Genomic DNA, 25,599 nt, shown 5'->3' with positions numbered 1-25,599 from the left:
TTTACTTCATACACTGCCAATGAAATATCAAAAACAACGAAACACTTCCCTTTTAGATAAAGCCTAATTAATTGTGCAAACTGTTTTGAAAACTTGACCGTGGTGTATCTCCTAGTTACATACCTGTAAACAAATGAGAAACAGAAACTTATTGGCAGCTTGACCTTCCCTGGAGAATTTAGTTGGAATACTGATAAAATAAAGCCTCTGAATCCTCCCCACAAATTGACACGAACAGGAGGAAGAAAAAAATTAAAATTTCAACTTCTGAACCATATAATGCGGGTTCTGACATTATAGGAATGCAATAGACAGTCCTATTTCCCCACCAGCCTTTGGTTTCACTGTCTCCTGCAAGGGATGGAGAGTTTTTTTCCAAAATGGTGAATAGTCATAACTGAGTTGGTCTCAATTCACTGTCTCCTGGGGGGGAGAAGGATAACAAATACAAGGTTTTATTTTGTTTTGAAGAGTCTGTCACAGAGAGGAAATTCAGTAGGTGGAGTTTAGAAAAAATCTCCAAACAGACCAACAGAGAGGCAGACCTAGGCACTCCTTAAAGGCATCAACCACTACAATATTGTCATTTGCCTCGCCTAGCTTTCTCCACCACTTACTTCTCAAGGTGTGCTGGACTACTGATATTGACAGAAAAACACTCAGTTGGTGAGATGAGGTTACTGAGGTGACAGCAACTTCACAAAGTTTGTTTAGTCACATGTGAGAATTTGCCATGAGTAATCTAGTAGTGACTGGATATATCTCAACTGGATCATTCCAGTCTTTACTTTGAGGCCATTATAACAGATGTATTCAAAATGGTACCTAGACGACTAAGGAAAGACTTAGGTTGGAAGAATGAGAACTACTTTGTGAGTTAGAAAACCTGGGTTCGTGTCCTCAGATCTATAATCTTAGCTAAGTCTACGACTGAGGTTTCTCATCTGCCATACTCAATAAGGATAATAACTCCCACAGGATAATTATGAGGGCTAAAAAGGAATAGCATCTCTAAAAGCACTCTGTAAAGGTCAAAATACTGCTTAAATGTTAGGCTATGGCAGTCTTTTACTGAGCCTGACAGTCATGATTTGACCCCATAAATCTCAATAATTTAACAATGATTTAAAGGAATACCCTGTATTTTCTTATTTTTTATAAGAATATCAAAACTATTTGTATAGGCATTATGATCTATTAGCAAGATCAAAAGGCCATTTTGAGTTTTATTAGCTCTCTTTATTAATACAAAAATGTTCTATTTATTTTGCATCTTAGTTTTCTCATCTTTTTCGTAGAAAAAATAGTCCTTTGTATTTCTCTGTTTTAATAAGTTTCTGTGAAAGTTCTACATAAATAGCAAGTATAATAATATAGTTTCATGAACACTGTTTGGTTCTATAATGTTTAAGTAAAACAAAACCATAACCACAAAGGAACTTGCTCAGAAATCTATTAGTAGAATAAGTCAATGTAATATACATCAAAAAGTGTTTTATTCCCTTCTAAAAAAAAAAGGTAAACCAGAAATAAAATCATCTAGAATAAGCAGATGATGGATGAGAAAAGTAAAAGCTTTTCAGAATTCTCAGCTTCTAGACTGACATTATGAAGATGGTGGTTAATTGGTGGTTTAAAGTCTTTTTCCCTTTAAAGAATAATTAAGGTTTCCACTAAAAACAAGGGCAATGGTTGAAATAGCAGAATCCGTTCTCAGTCAGAGGTTGTATGGGTCATATAGATCATTAAGATCATTCTAGGCCATGGAATGCTTTAATAAGCTCAATGACACTCAGTCTCACTGAACTGATGCACCTCTTAAAAAAGAAACTTCCTATCCTGAAGGGATTCATTCTACAGTTGAATGGCTGCTAGAAAGTTCTTTTGTATATCATAGGGCAATACAGTGAGGAGGGGCAAACAGAGCATTCCTCCCAAACAGCAATAGCCACTCAACTGATAAAAGTTTCCTTCTCTAATGTAGTTTTTAAAAAGTAGCATTAAGAAAGTCCATGGATTTTTCAGTTTCCTTTGAATACTATGACCATTTTGTATTTTTATAAAAAGAGGCAACTGCAATGAAAAAGGCCACGTCTTGGCAAAAATCCGTATCAGTAGTTCTAGCTATAAAATCACTTCTAGAATCATCAGTTGATTTATGCAAAGGCTCTAATATATGCAAATACAAAAGAAAGCAAACATTTATTTCCACAAGCATTATTAAATTACGACATATTAGGAGTCATTAACAATTAGCAGGAAGGGGTACTGGGTTTTGCCAGTCAAATGTTCCAAACAATCAAAAATAATATCCATGAGACAATTTATTTCCTGCACATTGATTATTCCAATCTGCACACTAATAAGAAGGGTTAAACCAAATAAAATGAAACAGCACAGCAAGAAACTAAAGGCTGAGCCCACTTGTAATGGGGTGGTCTATAACCTTGAGAGATGGATTATATCTCTCAGATTACTGGGAGAGTATGGGAAGTTATTCCAGCACCTTGAATCATACCTTGAAACCTTAGCACTGCTTGGAAAGCATCTTTACATCAGCTATGCCCTTCCCACATGCACAAACACACACACGTTTCACAAAGCAAAGAATTAAGACCCAGACAGATTGTCCAAACCAACCAGCTAGTAATGATAAGCAAAGTCGGAACCGGGGGCTTCGGATTAGTCCAATGTACTTTTTACTCTGTAAGGGCTTAAGTGGCTATTTAAACACTCGAGATTGCAGCAAATGCCACTGCTATTAACAACTTACAAAGCAAACTGAGAAAGTGCCATTTTTGTCTTAGTTTGTGGAACTACTTTTTTATAAAATAGTAGAAACAAATATTTTGAATCTGTTGTAAAAATTTTAACCACAATTCTCTTTCTTCCTTCACACAGTCCTAAATCTGTCAGACAGTTATTAAATATCCACTAAATCTGCCAGGTGATACATTAGTTTCTCTAGGGACACAAGGGAAACCAGAACCAGATCCTCTTCTTAAAGAGCCAAAGATAAAAAAAAAAATAAGCACACATGCAAGCAGTATCTGCAGCTGGAATCAATGGTTCCCTCCTTCAGTTTACTTAACATATAGAAGCGTTTTGCTTTGGAACCAAACTTCCCAGGGACTTTCCTCCTTCTGCTTTTTAACTTGTGACTATATAAACTACTAAGCCTGTAATCTTAAAAAAACATTTATAAACATTTGTAATGTAAAGAGCTGGAAGTTTCGTGGAGAGAAAATAAGATGCTTTATTGCTTGCATAATGTTTACACATTTGCAAAACACTTCTACGTGTGTAATCATATATAATTGTCACAATAATCCTCCGCAGTGGCTATTCCTAGCACCTCCATATGTGAGGAAAAAGATTCCCTAAGTTCACAAAGCCACAGAAGTGTGACCCACTGCCTTCAAGACACAGGCTACAGGGCCCATATTCCAACCCAGTAGGGAAGTCACCTGCTATAGTTTGTAAAACACAGGATTTGGGGTTACACAGACTTGATTTCAAATCCTGACACCACCATTTTCTATCTGTGCGATCTTGGGCCAAGTCTTTACCCTCTCTGGGGCTCATTCCCCTAATATGCAGAACGAGGGAACAGTATCCCCTCATAAGACTGTTACGAAAATCAAATAAAATCACACATGGGAAACAGTGTGTTCTCAAAGTATTCACCTTCCCTTGTCTGCCTTTATCTACCCATTGTTCACCTCCTCTGCCTCCTTTCCTTGCACCACCCTTAGTTCAAACACACTTGCTTTTTTTCTTGCCTGGACTGGGCAGGTCTCCCTTGCTCAACAGTGAGGAGTTTAACAATCATTTGATGTAGTGTGTTTCACACAGAGTGTATTTCCATAGCAAGAATTAGCCCATTGGTAAACCAGGGAATTATGTCAGACCAACATAGAAGCCCCATAAGTTCATGCACAATATTTCTTAGCACACTACGTTTTGTGCCACCACAATACAACAGCCAAACACAAAGTATACACATAGTGGGTGCAGCAAGCACTGGAGGAATGTAGCACTGCTCACGTGACCCATTCTTCCTCTTGGCTCAGTCTGGCTAAATTCTAGGTTTCAAAAGGGTTTATTGCACATTTCTCTCATATATTTGTACAAAACAAACAAGCAAACACTAGAAAAGGAGCCAGAACCATTTCATGGTAAGCCTGTCACTGATCCTCTACCTGCATATTCTGCTGCTAATGTCCCTCTGTCCTTGTTTTCATAATTCAGAAAGCAATACTTCCTTATATACTCGTCCACCAAGCCACCCTCTCCTGCATTTTCTAAAGGTAAAGGCTTGTATTACTGTGTTATTTCTTTACTTATAGGGAAGTTAGCATGTTTTTATAGACATGCTAGAACTTTTAATAAGATTGTTTTGGTTATTGCTTAATTATAACATTAAATGTTTTGGTGGTTAAAACATTTTGAGTGATCTATTCTATTTCCTTCAAAATGCCAGTTATTTTTAGTGTGTGATTTTGCAGAGTGTGGGGCTTTTTTAGTGGAACTTATTATGCCACAGCAGAAATGTCTATATTTTGCTTTGTTGTGTGGGTATTTCTGATATACTCGGGCACCACAGATTGATGGAATAGATGGTGTAAATAAATTGTTTTCATTGCACTTACTTGACTCTCTTTGTTAAAATTCAACTCAGCACCTCATCTGCATGGTTAAGAATGCACAATTTCCCACGAAGACGCTACCAAGAAGGGTAATTCTTTTTCATAAATATGCTCAACAAAATGCTTATAAAATGTTTTATAAGCATAAAATAAGGCTCATATATAGTGTTCAAATAAATTTAGGCAGTACTGGCCTAGCTCCACAAACTTTAAGTAGCTTGTGCTTTAGCATGTAAAATGATTCCATTTTCAAATCAGCTAAAAAGACATTGCAAGAAGAGCATCTTCAGCTATAAAATCTGTCATATGAGTAATTTCTAAGGTAAAGAAATAAATTCAAAATTTTTAAGTGTTTCCTCTTATACCTAGCATATTTAATTGGCAATAAAATGAAACATGGTTTTTGTTTTTGTTTTTTTATTTTATTTATTTATTTTTGGCTGTGTTGGGTCTTCGTTGCTGCGCGTGGGCTTTCTCTAGTTGCTGCGAGCGGGGACTGCTCTTCATTGCGGTGCAGGGGCTTCTCACTGTGGTGGCTTCTCTTGTTGCGGAGCACAGGTTCTAGGCGCTCAGGCTTCAGTAGTTGCGGCTCGCGGGCTTGTTGTTCCGCAGCATGTGGGATCTTCCCGGACCAGGGATCGAACCCATGTCCCCTGCATTGGCAGGCAAATTCTTAACCACTGTACCACCAGGGGAGCCCAAACATATGGTTTTAATGTGCATTTATTTTTTGACATGGGAAAATAACCTTTCCAGGCCTTGGTTTCCTCATAGGAAAATAAGAATTTTTTTAAAAAAATTGAGTAAGGGACCTCCTTGGTGATCCAGTGGTAAAGAATCCACCTTACAATGCAGGGGATGCAGGTTCGATCCCTGGTCAGGGAACTAAGATCCCACATGCCACAGGGCAACTAAGCCTGCACACCACAACTACTGAGCTAGAGAGCCTGAGTGCTGCAAGCTACAGAGCCCACACGCTCTGGAACCTGCACGCCACAACTACAGAGCCCATGTGCCCTGGAGCCTGCATGCCACAACTAGAGAGGAGAAAACCCACACGCCACAACTAGAGAAGAGAAAAACCTGCACACCACAACTAAGGAGAAGCTCGTCCACCACAACAAAAGATTCTGCATGCCTCAATGAAGATCCCGTGTGCCCCAACTAAGATCCAACGCGACCCAAAATAAATTAAATAAATAAATAAATAATAAACAAATCTTTAAAAATAATAAATAAATAATAAATAATTTAATAAGTGCACCATCAATTATATGAGGTTTTACACATACACATATATATACAAGAAATTAACTGTAAAACTGTTGATCCTCCAATCTTGGGATTGTAAAGAGCTCTGATAAAGAATATATGATTGTCATCACTGATTCTTTACCCCCTTGACACTTCTAGCAAAATTACCTAGCACAAAACAATTGTTCAATAAATATTTACTAAATTAAATTGAACTATTTACATAATTAATGCGGCAGAATTTCTCAATTATATTATTTAAAAGAAACTAGATTTATTCCTAGAAAGCAAATAGGCTGCTTTTAAAATAAAACAAGAAACGTATATTTCAACAACAAAAAACAACTTTTTCTCTATTACTGTCTTACAGATTAAAAATAAAAGGTTTTGGATGTAGTTGTTGAGTTGGTTAGAATTTGATTTGGTCGCAAGTAACAGAAAATCCAAATCATGGTATCTTAAAGAAGACATAAAGATGGCAATAAAGCTACTCTGTATGATATTATAATGATGGATACATGTCATTATATATTTGTTCAAACCACAGAAGGTACAACGTCAATAGTGAACCCTAAGGTAACCTATGAACTTTGGGTGATTATGATGCATCAGTATAGGTTGGTAAAAATCTACCACGCTGCTGAGTAATGCTGATAATAAGGTTGGTTAAGTAGGGTAGGGATTATATGGGAAATCTCTGTACCTTCCTCTCAATTTTGTTGTAAACCTAAAACCTAAAACTGCTCTAAAAAAATATTTTAAAGACATAGAAGAAGAATTCTTAATTTTTAATTTTTCTCTAACATAGAATTATGTAGGCAGGTCAGGTTTGTATGCTGACTCTATAATCATCAGGGACCCAGGTTCATTCCCTTTTGTTGTTCTGCCATCCATAACTCTCAGCTTCTACCTCCTGGCCAAGATGACTGCATTCTAGCCAGGAAGAGTAAGAAAAGGAAAAAAGAAAGGTATACACCCTTTCTTTAAGGGCACTTCCCAGATACTATATACACCTCTTCTGTTTACATCTCATTGGCCAGAATATATCAAATGGTCATGCCTAGCTGCCTGGGAGCCTGAGAAATGCAATCTTTATTCTAGTGGCCATGTGGCCATGTGCTATTACTACAGAAGAAGAGGAAAGAAATATCAAGGACAGAGGGGTTTACCACAGTTTTATAAAGTGATAATGAGCTTTGAGTCAAACAAATCAGTAGGGTACAAGTCAAACAAATCATAGTGTACAAGTAAATTATTAGTTTCTAGTAAACTTTCAGAGTAAGACAGCAATGGGGAATGCTAGAACACATTTCCAACAGATAAAGTCCTTTTGATTGAAGCCACCGAAAGTCTCATCCCAAATGACCTATACTAAGACATCTTCAAATCACTTAATCAGTTCAAATCAGTTAAATGTTATGAAAAGAATATACAACTGCATAAAAACAAGATTTAAGATGAAAAGAGAAAATCATTTGAAATTATCTTTCTATACTAATCTAAATGAATAGTAACTTTTCTGGTTAAAATCAATTATATCTCTATTCTTACCTTAAGAATAGAGTGAGTGCTCTATATTCACTAACATTTTCCAAACATAAATGTACTAAAAATAAAAGGATGGAAAGACTAAATAAAAGTCAAAGAAAGACAATAAATATTCTAATTTGAGAGAGTCTGGAATATTCTTTAAAACATTTACACGATTCTGTAAGAGATGTGGACTGCCTGTCCCATCCCAATAGCCCCAAAAGCAGTTACTTCATAGATTCAAAACAAATAAAACTGAATTCATTTTTAAATGTGCTATTATTTTTAAATTTTTTATTCATTAAGCTTCATCACTACCATCACCCAAAAGAGTCAATTATGGAGGTTTCGCTTTAACTGTAAACTTGGAAGCTAAGGATAGAAAGGACTTTAAAGACCTCCCCATTATTAAAAAGGTAGCTCAGAAATACAAACAAAAATAAAAGAATTTTGGTTAGACATAAACCTAAGTGGTCATGTAGTTCATAGGTCAAACCATTCCTAACTGCAGACAATCAAATCTCTTTAAAAGTTCACAAACCCTCCAAAGATATGAAAATAGCCAATAAGCAAAAGATGCTCAATCATTTGGGAAATCAAATCAAAACCACAAAGAGATGGCACTTCATACCCATTAGTATAACTACTATCAAAAATAACAAGTGTTGGTGAGAATGTGAAGAAGCTGTAACCTTTGTGCACTGCTGGTACGAATGTAAAATAATAGTGTAGCCACTATGAAAAACAATATGGTGGTTCCTCAAAAAATTAGAAATACGATAACCATATGATCCAGCAACTCCGATTCTGGGAATTAAAAGCATGGACTCGAACAGCTATTTATACACCAATGTTCATTGCAGCATTAGCACAATAGTCAAAGGTGGAAGTAACACAAATGCCCATCCATGTATGAAAGGATAAACAAAATGTGGTATATACATACAATGGAATATTTTTCAGCCTTAAAAAGGAAGAAAATTCTGACACATGCTATAACATGGATGCACCTTGAGGAAATTATACTACGTGAAATAAGCCAGTCACAAAAGAACAAATACTGTATAATTCCACTTACATGAGGTACAAAGAGTAGTGAAATTCATAGAGACAGAGAGTAGAAGGGTGATTGTCAGGGGTTGAGGGAAAGGAGAATGGGGAACTGCTGTTTAATGGGTTCAGAGTTTCAGCTTGGGAAGATGAAAAAAGTTCTGGAGATGGATGGTGGTGATAGTTGCAGAACATTGTGAATGTACTTTATGCCACTGAACTATACATGTAAAAATATTTAAAATGGTAAATTTTATGTTAGATGTATTTTACCACAAAGAAAAAAGAAAAAGAAAGAATGATAGACCCATTTAAGCAATATGAAAAAAATGATAAAGCTCATGGAGTAAAATATGCCATTATTTTAAGGATCTAGGACAAATTATCATTTTATTTACCTTTATTTACCTTTATCTTCCTTAAAAGTACTTATACACACTAAAGAATTTATATCTTAAATGATATATTTTCTGAGATTTGCTTCAAAATAACCAACTGGGAGAAATCCAAAGTGAGGAAGCATAAATGAAACAAGATCTACCAGCAGTTAAGAATCGTTGACACGATGTGATGGGTACATGAAGATTCTTTATATTATTTTTCTCTACTTTTGTATTTGTTTGAATTGTGTATGATGAAAAATTTTTAATATTTATTGTACATTTACCATATGAAACAGCTTTAAACAAAATCACCAAGAGCCAATGAAGAGCAGCAAATTCTAAATTCTAAAATATGTATAAGAAAGACAAATTTTAAAGGGAAATCCTCCTTATATGTCATCACTTCCACTTATAGAGAAATCCTTTTGGGGCAGCATTTATAAGTAAGAGTTAACATATATTAAATGTTTCCTACTTATCCAAGCTTTACATGCACTATTTATAATAACTTATCATTATTATTTTTACTATCTCCGTTTTTCAGAGGAGGAAACTGGGACTCAAAGAGGCAAAGTAATTTCATTCAAGTTCACAAGTATTAAGTAAATTTTAAGTCTATGGAAGGAGACATTTGGTTTTCTAAGAGATAAGATCAACACTCTTGCCTCCTCTGTCTCCATAAATCTCTGAAGACTTTCAACATTAGCTTAGCTCAGTTTAGTTCATTTATTGAGCACTTACTAAGTTTCAGAAGCTGGGCACTTTGGGCACTGTGCTAAGCACTCAGAACTGCAAACAGAAGATACATATCAACATAATATTTATTTCAGAAACCAGATGACCCAATATAAATAAATTTTCCTAACACCCAGTTCTTCCCTTTTCACAGCAGTAATCACTCTATGATAAGTTGTCTGACATCTGTCCTCACCACTGTAAAAGAAGCTCAGTGAGGGCTCAAACCCTATCTATCTAGACCACAACTCTATCCCCAATGCCCACACAAGGCTCAATCAGAGCTGAGGCTCAATGTATGTATGGTGTACAGAACTGAATTTTGAGTGCGCTGTCCATTCACTAACTTAAATGGAAGCAACACAGTGAAGAGGCAAGAATATGGTCTTTGGATCAAGCATTCATTCAGTTATTCACTCACTGATTCATGTGCTTAGGCACTCAATATTCAGAAACAACTATTATGTGCCATTTTTCTAGGTGCTGGGAACACAACACTTAAAAATAGGAGTCTCCACCCTCGTGGAGCTCACCAGCTCCGTTACTTATTCCTGAGCAATCTTGGGCAGTCACTTAGTCTGCATAAGTCAGTTTCAGCTTTCTTTTTTTTTTGGCTGTACGTGGGCCTCTCACCGCTGCAGCCTCTCCCACTGTGGAGCACAGGATCCGGACGTGCAGGCTCAGCGGCCATGGCTCACGGGCCCAGCCACTCCGCGGCATGTGGGATCTTCCCAGACCGGGGCACGAACCCGTGTCCCCTGCATCGGCAGGCGGACTCTCAACCACTGTGCCACCAGGGAAGCCCCAGCTTTCTTATTAGAAAAACAGGATGCTAATAATCAACGTGCAACATATTTTAAGGAAATCAGGTAATACAGATAAAAGCCTTGACATTCAATAAATAACAACTATTCTAATTAACAATAAACCAAAAGTTAACCCAAAATACTAAATATAAAACAGAGCAAGTGACAAATGGCATTAATTTCCAGAGGAAATGCAACTAAAAAAAGTTCAGCAAGAGAAATATTATTAATAATATGTTCTATGTGTACTTAATTTTCTTCAAAATGCTTTGGTATACATCATTTTAAATATTAAAGGTGAAAAATTTCCCTAGATTTCTGTACTAGAGAAAAACTTTCTACTGAACCAGTTTGCCTAACGTTCAAAAGCTTCTGTGTGGCCAAAGATTGTTATGTAGATTTATATTGGTCTTGACATCCTCCAGCAATGATCAAATGGGGGAAAGCATGTTAGCTGGACTTCTAAATGACCTACAGACAGGAGGACACTCAGCAAGCAGGGAAGACTTGTCAAGGAGAGTTTTGCAAAGTTTTTTCTTGCAAGGAACCTCAGTAACTTCCACAATTCCCAAAAAGAGTCTGTATTACCTGTCAATCACTCTCAGTCACACATTCTCACTTATACTTCATCTTTTCAATGATTCTGTAAAGTAGTCTCTAGAAGAAGTTAACACACTTGCCCAAACTTACACAGCCAGTCGGGGGCAGAGCAGGAATTCACATCTAGCCCTTCTGACTTGGAGACTCTGTCACTCCGTCATGAATTACTACTTTCCCTAGACTACTGCCTTCCTTTCAACATTCTGAGACATATGAAAGAGAAGTGAGCTTAAAAACAATGGATTTCTTTATAACCCAATTTTAAATTCTGAACAAGGATTCCAAACATTTTAAATCCCTTTTACCCAGGGCTTCTGGTTTTCCCTCAGTCTTATTAGGAATTGGAATGGCTATGATGCATGTCTGAGACACCATAATATAGAAATTAATTGGAATACTTTCAACATCAGCAAATCATCTGAGATGCTGCGAGTGCACTTCCTGGAATATTCATGGCATATGCAGACTTTAGTCTTACTGAAAGACAGCCCCTATCATCTGACCTCTGGAGGGCCAGCCTCTGCAGACAACTTAAAGTCTCCACAGGATGAAAAATAACAAAACATCAACGCTTGGTGTCATTTATTATAATATCTCCTAATATCTCCTTAGCAGACCATGGTCCTCCTTTAAAACCTTACATCTGTATTATTATTTTAAAAAATTGTTTGTTGGGCCCTACTTTGTTGCAAGCACTGCATGCCAAGTCTCAAGCTAAGTATAGCATTTTCTTTTATCTCTTCTCTTGCGTTTGATGCTGTTTTTCCAAAGGTCTTTATTCCATAATCACTATGCTATCAAATATAATAGCCACTAGCCACAGGGGGCTATTTAAATTTAAATTATAATTAATTAAAATTAAATATAATTTATAATTCAAGTCCTTGGTCACATTAGCCACATTTCAAGCGTTCAACTACCCTCTGTGGCTAGTAGCTACTATACTGGACAGTACACAGAATACTTCCATCATGATAGAAAGCTCTATTGGACAGTGTTGCCACAGAGCATCAATTCTGGGTTTTCATCAGCCTAGAACTTCCAGTCAGGATCAAATCAAGAACAGAACTACTACCAGCGTAGGTCAGTCAGTCTAGTTCCCAATCTTATCATTCCTGGGGCTCCAAATGCTAAACTATAGTTGAAGGGAAAAGGGAATCTAGTAATCTATTTATAACGGGTGATTAAATACACTGAAATAATCCATAGATGCCACAGAGTAACCAAGATGCTGATTTCTTACTGAAACTGAACTACAAACACAAGACTTACTGCATTTATTTTAAGAGAGAGACACACACACACCACAGAAAGACAAAGACCTGAATTCAACCTGTGTGACCTTAGACAAATCATGTTACTGCTCTGATCTTAAATTTCATAATCTGCAAAATTAAAAAGTAGATAAATTCTTAGTTTCCTTTTACCTCTGAAATTCCAGAATGCAAAGGCTTTATTGAGTGTACATAATATCTAAGTAAACTATTGAGTTTACATAATATCTAAGTAACTTCAAAGATATATTAGATAATAATTCAAAGGGCTTATTAAAAATAGAAGAAGCTAGCTATAGTGAACTAATAACATAAGACAGGACACTCATTGTGTCATAAAAATGGTATTACCAAAGCATCTTACAGAATCTGCCTTTTTAACTACCAGAAAGACATGAATGGAAGTGGTTAAAATGTTCACAGTTTCACCTTTATCAAAAAGTATGGCAACATATTGGACCCCATGGAACATACAAGGTGTTTCATTAAATAAATAGTAATAAAAAAAGAATAGTTATTAGAATTACAATATATAATGTAACTATTATATATTATAAATTATGTCATAATTATATTTGTATAATTATATTATTATTATAGCATTTTTGAGACATTCATTGAGGGTCTAACGTAGGCTACCTCATTTTATCATCAAACAGCTCTATAAAGGAAATATTTCCTTATTTTTTGTCATTTTATACATAAGGAAACTGAAATCAAAGGAGTTAGGTTGCTAAACCGCAACTGCAGAGCTAAACAATGGCAGAGCCATGATTTAAAACCAAAACCGCCCAACTGCAATGCACATGCTTCCACTTCAGCACACTGACTCCTTAAGAAAATTTTACTTGCTAATCACCAGAAAGGACCTAACATAAGAAGCCTTCTAGACTATTCTTAAGAACCCAGCTAGAACAAAGCTGCCATTTTCCTACATATTTTTCCGGAAGACAGAACAACTTATCTCCGTGGATAGGCCCCTCAGTCAAAATTTTTTCTAGCCTAGGCCAGGTGGCAATTTTAATGGAGCTGAAATAACCTTCATGATTGTCTATTAGAGTTCCAATGTCCTGAGACCTTTGTTAATTGAATTAGACACAAGACAAAGGGAATTAAATAGAGGGAAAGTTAAATTTTCATATTGCCTTGGGCAAATGGCAGAGAAGTGGTTTTTTTTTTCCGTAAGGAACCGCATACCCACACTCACATTTACAATTATTTTATAATTAGATTGATATTTTGTAAGATAGAAGCCTCTGTAACTCTGACATTCAAATGCCTCCTTTTCACAGCTATGAAAGGGAGAGCAAGGGCCAATTACCTGTGTTGCTTGTTTTCCACAATATCATTTTCAAGGAGACTTAATATTTATTAAGTCTCTAAACTATCCAAATCTAAAATATTTTCATATTCTCTGCAGTGATCACATTCCATCAACCATACTACAGAAATATACCCTGCTTTCCATCACTCAACAGAGCCACAAAGGCTATTATAAGGCAATAAAATCCCTTCATAGCTTCTCCTTTCTACATCTGCACTTTCCTCTGATGGATTAGATTTGGGGAGGTTGGAGGTGAGAAACGGAAATAAAATTCAGGCCACAAATTCTTATCTTAATCCCACAAATAGTACTGATAAGCAACAACTGGTGAGGAAAAAGCTCCACCATGAAAGGCTTTCTTGCTCCGAACTCAAATTAATTATTACCCAAAATTCAACATTAAATTATTACTCATAAAATGTCTCTATCTACTTCTCAGAAGTATCATAGATGGTGGTCCTATCCTATCTCAGGACGCATTTGTGTCACTGAGGGAAAAACAGGTCTGCATTTGATTCAAACAGATTAAATTCATATTTATAGTAGACAACATCCTTTAGTCTAGGAAGGTGCTTTCAAATAATGCATATAGAAGACACTCCATTTTGGAATTTTTTAGAAATGGAATCTTTCTGATGCCCGCCTCCCATCTGAGCCCCTAATTTAGAAATCTGAGGGGCCTAAATGCCTTTTGTGATTATCCATTTGCAAACATTCCTTCCTTTTCTAAGAGGCCTTTCTCTGGTTATCACTTAGAAATATTCTTTACTGTACTAACATGTAGCTGCACCCTATACCCAGACAGATCAAGATAACTAAGGTTCAAAAATGTCAAAGGCTATTTTTCATAATGGAGTTTGAGGAGGGAGGAATGTAACACCTTCAAGGTTGACCAGACTGGACAATCCTGAAGTGACAAATGCACTGAGTTAGTGTCAAAAATGTCAGCTAACTCACCCCTAAGGAACTAGTGATGTCTGTGACTAAATCTTTTCCAAAAAAGAAAACTAGTCACTCCCCTCTCTTGCAGATATATCTGTTTTCACGGAACAGACTGACTTCAGAAAAAGCTTTCAAAGGCAATGTCTAGGTCAAGCCAATCAGCAGAGGTCATCTTCCTACTGGGTTGATAGCTCCCATTACACCTTTATGTAAGAAAGGCCAGTGGTCCCATCTTACTCTGCAAAAAATAGAGCAGTCTTAATCTTTCAAGACTAACCTTTTGCCACTACCACAATATAATACCGAGTTTAAAAGCACCTGAATGTCTGTGTATAACAGGTACTCAAACAAGCTGGTACCTGCTCTCATCTCCAAAAGACATCATTTTCTCTTTCACAACTAAAATGAGCAGCATCTCAGGGAGAATTACATCTTCACCCTAGGTCTTTTTTTTAAATATTTATTTATTTATTTGGTTGCATGGGGTCTCAGTTGCGGCACACGGGATCATTAGTTGGGGCATGCAGTACCTAGTTCTCTGACCAGGGATCAAACCTGGGCCCTCTGCATTGGGAGTGCAGAGTCTTAACCGCTGGGCCACCAGGGAAGTCCCAGCTTAAGTCGTTTTTGAAAAGTGAAAAGGAAGAAGCAAACGGAATGAGAGTGACTAGATGGAAAATGAAGAGAGAGGAGGGGAAGAGAGAATGGTTAAGGGAAAAGGTGGGGGGAGGGGAGAGGCATAGTGAACTTTATAGGTTTGCTATTTCCAAAATATGTGTTCATTCCACTAAAACAGTGAATGAGGAAAATATTTTCATTTTCTTTTCTGACAACCGGAGGATAAACTGTTGCTGTAATAATAACAGAAATTATTGGTAATTTTGAGCATTCTTGCTAGTAAGAAGCCAGCATTCCAGCCAATATGAAATATTGGCCCCAAGGTGCCCTAGAAATTTTGTTTTTCAAATGCAGGAATGTCAGCTTCTGGACAAAAAGTGATGTATACTGTCTAGTGGGCAGCATGCTGGCCAGACACCAAATTTAGAATGTGTCTCCTTGTAACCCTGGGTTCTAGCTCAGCGATCCTTTACAGCCAGTACCACCCCCAGGAATGAGAGTTTTACCCAAAGCAGATCAAGAATGAGAGTAGTGTTTGAGTTCTGAGTTTTCACCTCTACATACATTTCAAGAAGCTAGTCTGAACCCAAGGTGAGTTGGAGCTAGGTGGGTCTCTTCTTAAAGAAGTTGATTATTTCTATTCCATTCTAGTTAAGGTCTATCTGAAGGGAGCATAGGAAGCCCCAGAAATAAAAGTGGTTAAGCTTCACATTTTATAAACTTTTGAATGTTTTCAAATACATAAAATGACATAACCACTCTAACTTAATCACTTGCTTATAAAAAAAAGCAGCATTATAAATTGTAAAATTGGTAAGGAAAATATTTTGTCCATATGGATTTTTTTAATGTACCTCTGATATCAAATGAAGCCTACAGAGAGCCCTCACATTAAGCCAAAAAGGTACTGGCAAATATTCGAGACTGATTTGCAGGTACCAACCCTGATTGTGAGGCAGTGGTGAGACAGGCTGGGACCTGGGACCCTTTGCTGCAGTGCTTGCACCTGGATGAACGTCTCCTGGAGCAACAGAATACAAAGAAACTATAAGGGACTAAAAATAACTGTGTGCATGTGCAGCTGGGGCAAATTATGAACAAGATACAAAAAGACCAAAAACCCAACTGCCACTTATGAGGCATTCAGAGCAAAAGCAGGGTGCTGTGCATGATCCCTGCACCCAGCACCACCAAGGGAGTGGGCAGACCACCCAAGCCATACCTCCAGTCCAGCCCCATGGACCCGCCCCTACCCTCACCCCATTTAAGGGACCAGCTCACCCTCTACTCAGGCAGCAAGCAAGGGGAACTGTTCCTTGTTTTCACCCCCCTGTGCTGCAGTGGGCATCCCAATAAACCCCTGCCTGAATTTCTCATCTGGCCTCTTATCGATTTCTATTGATTAAGGAGTCCAAGAACCCTGGTCGGTAACAGTGTTACTAATGCCTGTAGCCCTCACTATGGCAGCACTCACTCTGCCTGGAGGATCATAGTTCTACCCACTGAAAATACATTTTTCCTGAACATCGCTAAGGAATTCTCCATGGAAAAAAGATCCCTGGAACTTTCCCATTATTTGGAGGAATTCCAATAATCCATATGAGGATAATCATAATGGAGAGACATGAGACGAACACAAGAAATTCACAAATCCCAGCTCTTTTCTGTGCATTACACTTTGACAACCATTCACTGTTTTCTATCCCGCACAAGAATATTCCTAAACCTCATTCATAACCTACCGAGAAAAAATGGAAACAGCACATGCATATCTTTAGTAGGTATAAACCATCAGAATCCTGGGCAGTAAACAAGAGGTGGCTTGCAGGGAAGGGAAGTGGTGAGAACACAGAACCCACTTTAAGAACTGTGTTTCAACAGTGACCTAGAAGTGGAAAATTGGCATGAATCGATAAAACAGCAATTTCTCTAACTATTCTCTTCACTGCTACTAAGCAATGCACCATGAGGCTCAAGCTCTTTCCTAACCTTTGACTGACTTCATGATTAATAAGCATTTGTAACAAGTCGCTTATTCTTTCATGCAGGTTGAGCAGTTGACATATGGAGTCAACCTACTCCTTTCCTTTTTACCCCTCTCCAACTATTCTGCTGTTCTTCACATTAAAATCTGGCCTCTAGTGAGAAGATATTAAATGTCAAAGCCCACATAAGATACAAAAAACAGAGGTAAAATGGTCACATGACATCATGTTGTATGTCTGCCTACAGACATGGACCATTTGACTTGGTAACCAGCAAATGCTAACCAAGAACAACTGTGTTTCTTTATACAAATTATCTGGTATTTCTTTATATATTATTATTTATATCACAAACAAAAAGATATATGTTCAGAGAATAAAAGGATAGACAGGCAATGCATAAGTAAGCATTATGAGTAAAATTTACTGGTGTTAACTTTTTCCCAACAATGATTTATCAGGGAAATCTTTTCCAGAAATAAATTGTATGTGTCATTACCCTAAACAAAAAGCTAGGAAAAGGAGGGCAAAGAAGTAGCACAAGCAGTTCCAACCTTACCCAACAGAATAACAATGCTTACAAGAAATGAGGCATTACATTCTCTCCCTGAAGTTATCATAACCTGTTAATTTATAAGTAGCCCTAACGGCAATTTGATGCTAAACAACAATTTATAGAGTGTTTCAAAATTAGCAATATGAAGCTTCGGTACACTAAATAATCCAATAACTATCTATAAAACTCCTAGCCTCATTTTTCACATATTCTCATGATAACTGACTAAATGAGACACAGACTGATGTCATATTAAGTTTTATTTCTAATCAAGATTAACTGTTAGGTATCCAATCAATTCAGCCCCTGATCTTTTAATAGGGACACAGAGAATATAGTGTTTGACCTAACAAAAATACTGATAATTTTACAGAAGTCCAACTCTCAACATTGCACAAACCTATAAGATAGAATTTACAATTCTCACATCTTGCATATTACAATATTCAGTCATACAAAACAATAAAGAATACTATAACTTCTTTAAAAAACACATAACTGCCCCCACATAGTTCTTCTCAGAATCAAATCTATACAGAATGGGCAAATATCCAGTAAGTTAAATCAATGTAGGAAAATAATAGTAATAACTTAGGCTCAAGTGGATTATTTTCTTGATTTATCCAGTTGGGATGCTTTAAGACTAAAAGAGGCAATTTTTTTCCCCTGTGGGAAAAAAGTTTTACTGTGCTATCCCAGACCCACAAAAGTGCATTCACAGGTACACAATACACTATGGTCTACAAGGCTAGCATTGACAGGATGCCCATGCATATTCACATCAAAGCAATAACAAGATTTCCTCAAACACATATCATCACCACCCCTTAATCATCCTGGCCCACATAGAAGGAGAGTTTTCATTTAGTATAGGTCAAGGTGGAAAGCTTTTCATCTTTATTCATAACCAGTTCTGATCCTCTAGCAAACTCATCCTAGACTCTTCAATGGGCTCACACTAATCAAAATCTTTAACAATTTCCTTCATTTCGAGGTCTGATTTCCTTTTTACCATTGCTAGTGTTAACTAAAGAAATCTTGCCCCATAAGCACTACAGATAATATGCTAAAGAAAAATAATCCCAGCATAAAAAGCAATAGAAACAAATGGTTAAGAAGTTAAATAAAAAATACCGCTTCCTTAATTTTAGGAAGATTGTTGACTATAACCAGAATGAACTTACCTAAGCAACCACTCTGAAGCACATACAATATTCAAATACACCTTTATTATGGTGGCTTTAAAGCTAAGATTTAACCAAAAAAAAAAAACTGGAATTGTTTAGTTAAAAAGTAAAATTATTAAACCACCCATACATTCACAGCCACATTCACTCTTGCCCCAGAATTGTAAAGTAGTCTATTTTCATTTCTAAAATGTTATACATTTATATAATCATTATAACCTAAATGCTTAGAAGGAGTATAAGAAAAAGCTTCTAAAATCTATTACAGATGCTATAAAATCATGTATGTAACAAACAAAATATGTGGGATGTCCAAACTTGCTGCTATTGCTGACTGCAGATTAAGATCACCAGGGAAAGTGTGAGAACACAGTATGAGTAGCTTCATTTACTTCACTGTGTCTCTACACATCTGCATTACTTGAGAATGTCAGATCATCCTCAAGTATAATGTGCAGTCACTGGGGATTTGGAGAATCCATAAGGCCACAAAATTGATATATACTCTGATCTGAAGGAAAAAAAATTCAAGGAAGCCAGAAGTTTCCCTTTTTCCACGAAAGTGAAGAAATCCTTACCTTTCTGTACACCAGCATGTTGGGTGATTCATCTGCCACCCCATTGCTGGTCTGCCCATAATTATTCCCCTGGGCCATGTCACCACACACGTGGTCCACTCTTAGATACAAGAATTATCAGTCCTCCCTGCAAGAGTCAGAGAGACATCAGTGAGATCCTAATGGTAGTACTTAAGAAGGTTGACTTTTTTTTTTTTTTTTTTTTTTTTGCGATACGTTGCGGAGCACAAGACTCCGGACGCGCAGGCTCAGCGGCCATGGCTCACGGACCCAGCCGCTCCGCGGCATCTGGGATCTTCCCGGACCGGAGCACGAACCCGTGTCCCCTGTATCGGCAGGCGGACTCTCAAACACTGCGCCACCAGGGAAGCCCTTAAGAAGGTTGACTCTTGATTCATCTTCCCCATCCACAGCACCCATCCCACAATGGAGCATGCTTAAATGCTGGGGCTGGCTTGCAAGAAATAGCACAGAAATAGATTTAAAAAAAAAAAAAAAAAAACGAATTTACACCTACAGTACTCCCAGGGAATTATAAGTAAGAAATGACAATCTTTTAGTTAAAATAGTCATTTGACTATGGTTTTAATTGACTTGATTTTCTGGGTACTCATTTTTTAAAGTGTTTAAGGCTCACTGAAAAAAAAAACAAAAAACAAAAAACCACGGTTACCATTTCCATCCTATGAGTTCTCTTCTCTCCCAATACTGCATCTCCACAGTATCTTCGGTGTTTTCCCCGAATGGGCAGAAAAGCAACACCCTGTGGCAGCACACTTTCTCCCAGGTGTCTGTCTAGTTTCCCGCATGCAGGCGCATCAGAGAGGCCCATTCCCCGAGCCATTCTCCAGTCATGTGTTTCGTCTTCATTCCCCTAGGTCTCCCGCACAGAGTCAGGGCAGCTTCTCCGACTTTCACCTGCCTGCACTGCCGGCCACTGGTTCCTCTCCCCTCGGCCCACTCGGCTTCGGAAGTCACGGCGTAACCCTGCCCAACCTTTGCAAGAAGGCATCAGAAGGTGTCCCGGAAACAAGACCAGGCGGGAGGTCGGCCCTTTAGGCAATTACCTGGGTCACCGTGAGCAGCACCTAACTGCGGAAGCCTCAGAGTGACCAGGCACTGAGGGGAAAACAAGCAAGCCCAGCTCGCCTGCTTGGCTCTCACGGCGGCAGCAAATGGCAGGCGAGCCCGAGCCGCGCGCGGGAGCCGGGCCAGCGGCAGTGTCAGCCCCGAAGACCGGGTCGTGGGGCTCCGGGGCGCCGCCTCCCCCCAACCCCCACCCCCAGCCACGTACCTTCTCCTGAAGGTCGTGGCCCGAGGCGCCTTCTTCCCGGCGGCTGGGTGCGGCGGTGTCAGCGCGCGGCCAGCTTCATCACCTCCGCGCGGGCACAGGGCTCTGACGGCCCGCGCTCCGCCGCTCCCTCCCTCGCTTCGCTTTGCTCCCGGGCTCTCGGACCACGAGCGCGCGCGGGACCGAGACGCCCGGCCCGTGCGCGCGACTGGGGAGGGAGGAGGGGATTGTCACGTGGGACCCGGCGTCCGTAGGTGCTGGCTAGGGGGCGGGGCTCGGCTCCGCGCGGCCTCGCGGCCCCTCCGGCCCCGCCGCCCCACAGTCGCCGCCGTGGGAAGCTGCCGCCCTGCCCCCAGCGCGCGCAGCCCGGGCCCTTGCACACCCGGCCCGGCGGTGTGCGCGCCGCTGAAGGCCTGGCGATGGGAGTGTAAGCCGGAGAACAGGAAGGGCGATGGGTAGGTGGGTGGATGGATGGAGGCATGCAGGAATGGATGGAGCCCCTTGCAGCCGGCAGTTTCGTCACGTGCCTGATGACTTCGCTGACTGTGCGAGCGAAGCAGATGATTGTTCATCGTTATGCTTAAATAACGAGAGTAGAGAGATATTGAGACATCCTAGGAGTGAAGGAAATGTCCAGGATCAAATGAGTCATTCAGCCCGTTTGCCTGCGACTTTCACAGCTTCCTCCTAAGTTAGAGAAACGGGAAATGATCTGGAGGCTGCCAACTCTAGGTGAACATCTTGCCACCTGTTAAAATGAAGGCACATCCCCAATATCTGGTTTCTCTCTCTGACAGATGGTGCTCAGAGGAACTTTCACCCACTTACTCTCAACCTCCAGCAGTTTTCAAAGAAGGTGTAGGGTGCTGATCCTGCATAATTATTCTTCAAGTTGCTGTCACTAATTCTTCTGTAAGGATTAGAGCCACATTAAGAAGAAAAATCACTTGTGTCCCAGTTATAGTAAAGAAACTTGTGTGTCTGACTTTCAGGGGCAGGGTTGTGAAGTTATAAATATCTGAAGTTTTCCTTCCACAGCTGGGCCAGGTGTGGTGGAGAGACAGAAAATAATCAAGCCAGCCCCTCCTAACATCCTAGGTAAGAATAGAACTTACCCCTGGTCAGGACAACTGTTCAAAGCAAACCCAGGGGCCATGTGCACCAGTGCATTTCCCCAGTCCCACCCAGGTCCTGTCAGGTTTCACTCAGGGAACTAATATTTATTCAACCTATCCTCTGTTCTAAATACTACAGGGCAAAGATTACTAGCCCAAAGTACATTTACACACACCCTAGTCTGACCCATCTCCCACTCTTCCCCAATTCCCAAACTCCTTCCATGGTGTGCTCTGGAAATTGTGATCTTTTAAAGCAAAATTGCCATTTTTTCAAATTCTCTATATATGTGTTAACCTTCTTACCATAGCCAAAAACTACCTCTTCCCCTTCGGCCCCTTTCTCTTCCCCTTCACTCAGTCAACTCCGGGAAGTTGTCATGAACTGGATTAATAAGTTTGGAAAGAATAACTGGGCATATTCACTCAGTATGAACATTTTTCTCTTAAGGAGGAACTGCCTGAAACAAGCAGTCTTTCCCCTTCACATCTCAAGGTAGAGGTTCTGTCCCTGTAGGGGGGTCTCACCCAAGCTCAGCACTGATGGAACATTCCCATCAATCAACAAACTAACAGAATAGAGCTAGCATTTCATATTTTATGAATGAGGTGTAAAACATAGCCCAACCATCTATCCACCCATCATATAGATATGATATCTATATCTATGTGTAGATTATCTTAGGTAAGATATGTACGTAACATATCTATATGTAGGTACAGTTATAGATACGTGTAAAATCTCCCTTGACACACTTCCCACTTACTCCTGTCCTATTTTTCTGCTTCCTTTTACGCCAAAAACTTCCTCACCCTAATTCTGTCTTGAACCCATTCTATTCTGACAATGACCTCCTTGTTACTAAATCAATGGTCAGTTCTCAATTATCATGTGAATCAACTTTTCAGCAGAAGTTAAAGTTGATCCCTCCCAAAAACTTTCTACATTTGGTTATCAGGACACTGCTGTTATTTCTTTTTTTTTCTTCTAGTTTTATTGAGACATAATTGACATACAGCACTATATAAGTTAAGGGTGTACACCATAATGATTTGACTTACATACATCATAAAATGATTACCACAGTAAATTTAGTGAATGAAGATCCACCATCTCATATAGATACAAAAGAAAAGAAAAACATGTGTTTTTTCCTTGTGATGAGAACTCTTAGGATTTCCTCTTAACAACTTTCATATGTAACATGCCACAGTGTTAATTATATTTAATTATACTTATCATGTTGTACAGTACATTCCCTAGTACTTATTTATCTTATTTATCTTGTGACTGGAAGTTTGTACCTTTTGGCTACCTTCATCCAATTCTACCTCCCCCCCCCCACCCCTACTTCTGGTAACCGCAAATCTGATCAGTTTTTCTTTGAGTTTCTTTGTTTGCTTGTTTTTGAGGTTTAATTGACCTATGAGGCTATGTTAGTTCCTGTTGCGCAGCATAGTGATTCAATATTTCTATACATTTCAAAATGATCACCACAGTCAGTCTAGTTACTATCTGTCACTATACGAAGATAGTACATAATTATTGACTATATGCCCCACACTGTACATTTCATACCTGTGACTCATATATTTTGTATCTGTAAGTATGTACCTCTTAATCTCCCTCACCTATTTCTCTCATCCCCTCACCTCTTTTATTTCTTTTCTACATTTCTGGCTGCTGTTTCTCAGCCTCATTGCTTGTTCCTCTTTATCTTTTTCACTTCTAAATTTTGGTATGCGTCATATCTCAGTCATTGGGCTTCTACCTCTCTCAATTTACGAGCACTCCCTAGGTGAGCTAAGTCAGACTCAGACCTTCAAATGCTTCCTAAATACTAATAACTCCCAAATATATACCTTTAATGTAGACCCATGCTCTGAAATCCAGTCTTTCATCTGCTTGCTTAACACCTCTATTTGAATATCTAATTGGTGTTTGATCAGCTTCATGATAACAGGGATAATGTCTGTTTATCTCACTGCTATATAACATCTCAGGCATAGTACAGTTTCTGGCACACAGTAGATGCACATTAGCTAAATGAATAGATGTATCTAATAATAATAATATGATAAGTAATTTTTATATTTAGTAATACATTCTTTACATTATTATCTCATTTAATCCTCACTAAAACCCTGCAGAGGTAGTTATAATTGTCATGTCTTTTACACTGATACACCAGTGGGAAAGGGGAAGATTAGAAAGCTTACATAAACTTTCCAGATACAGCCCACATAACCAATAAGTGGCTGTGCTGGTTGTTACTGTGTCAACTTGGTTAGCCAAAACTACATTTCCCAAGATCCCCTTCCCTGTGCGCATGTGAGCAGAGTTTGCCAAAGGAGGAATTTGTGCAAAATAAGGAAAACAAAGTGAGATAGCACCTATTCCTCTCTGAAGGATTTTGTAGTTTGACACCGTGACACACACAGAGTCCCAGAGCATTCTAGCGTGTCCTTGCTCTCCCTCACTTCACATTCAGACATTCCTAATTCCCAACCCTTATGAGCAACAGTCGCCCCACACAGATACCAAGAGTCTGAATGTGGACCTAAAGGAGCAGTAGCCATGCAAAGACCGTAGCTTTCCATTGACTTTCTACCAGCTTCCTGTAATGGTCCCCTCCAGCACCTGGCTATGTCTGGCTTCCGAGATATCCCTGTAAGCTTCAACTTGCCCACTGACACAAAGGCCTCAGAGTGTCTGGTAGTGACTTTTCTCAGATATTTCAATTGTGTAAACTCTTGTTCCTAAAATACACCTCTTATTCCATTATACTCATAGTGGTTCTACTTCCCTGACTGAGTGGCTGGCAGAGTTCATACCCAAGTCTTCCTGGTGCTTTTCACTATACTACAAGAAATCCAAGTTAGGGAGCTAAAACCTTGAAACCAATAACTACATGAAAATGCAAAACTGAATGATAGAAAGTATGTGAACTGACTGAAGGGAAGGGGTTGACATTCAAACTGGACTCTTCAAGGACTGATAGGATATCTCCATGTAGAGATGATGACCAAAAGGGTTTTCAGTAAGATACAAAGGCAAGAAATTCTGAAACGCATTAGGAAATTAATAAGACCACCATTTACAGGATTCCTACCATATATATATTTATATATAGACATAATTTATATCTATATTCGTCCTATACATTTTTTTTTAATTCTCACAATTTCTGACAAAATTTACCCCAAAAACTATGTAAAGTAACTGAGGTTCAAGTTAGGAAACTTGACCATGGTCATATACCTTCTAACTGTCAGAGCCTGGATTCAAACATGCCTCTGTGTGTCTCCAAAGCCCTATGAAAAAAAATGTGCAAAAGTGCCTCTAGCAACAGCATGAATTTAAAAAAATCCAGGGGTCTCCCACCAAGATGCCTCTCATTCTATTGTCTGTCTCACCTCTCATCCCACTGTCATCCCTCCACATACCTAACTTACACCTTTCTCTCTGTGCATTTACGACTCAAGAATGCTTCTGACTACTTACCCTTGCAAGGCAAATATCAAGGAGGAAGATTCAAGGAATAGCACATTTCACCATTTCTTCTATTGTCATTATTAAGCCTCATTAAACAATTCATAATTTGTGTTACAGTATATTGGAAACAAAATTATGTCCATCACGTTAACATTTCTAGGACTCACATTTTTCATATATAAACTGTGGAAATTAGACTAGATCACCTCTCAAAGCCTGTCTGGAT

At 38.7% G+C, this 25,599-nt stretch overlaps 1 protein-coding gene across 1 annotated transcript in view; it reads right to left on the bottom strand.

Moving 5' to 3' along the window:
* The window catches only part of RGS7 (regulator of G protein signaling 7), a gene marked incomplete at its 5' end in the record, with an annotated part of 632,276 nt that extends 611,328 nt beyond the window's left edge, over positions 1-20,948 (bottom strand). Inside the window, 3 exons of the mRNA XM_082612717.1 lie at positions 16,109-16,186; positions 19,472-19,598; positions 20,766-20,948. Of these exons, the coding sequence (XP_082468843.1) occupies positions 16,109-16,186; positions 19,472-19,549 (156 nt within the window). The remainder of the gene's footprint in view (positions 1-16,108; positions 16,187-19,471; positions 19,599-20,765) is intronic.
* Positions 20,949-25,599: the final 4,651 nt, after the last annotated feature.

Source organism: Mesoplodon mirus, assembly GCF_964341445.2.
Source record: "Mesoplodon mirus genome assembly, chromosome: 3".
In the NCBI taxonomy this organism is placed as follows: Eukaryota; Metazoa; Chordata; class Mammalia; order Artiodactyla; family Ziphiidae; genus Mesoplodon; species Mesoplodon mirus.
This window is presented reverse-complemented; position numbering and strand designations above follow the sequence as displayed.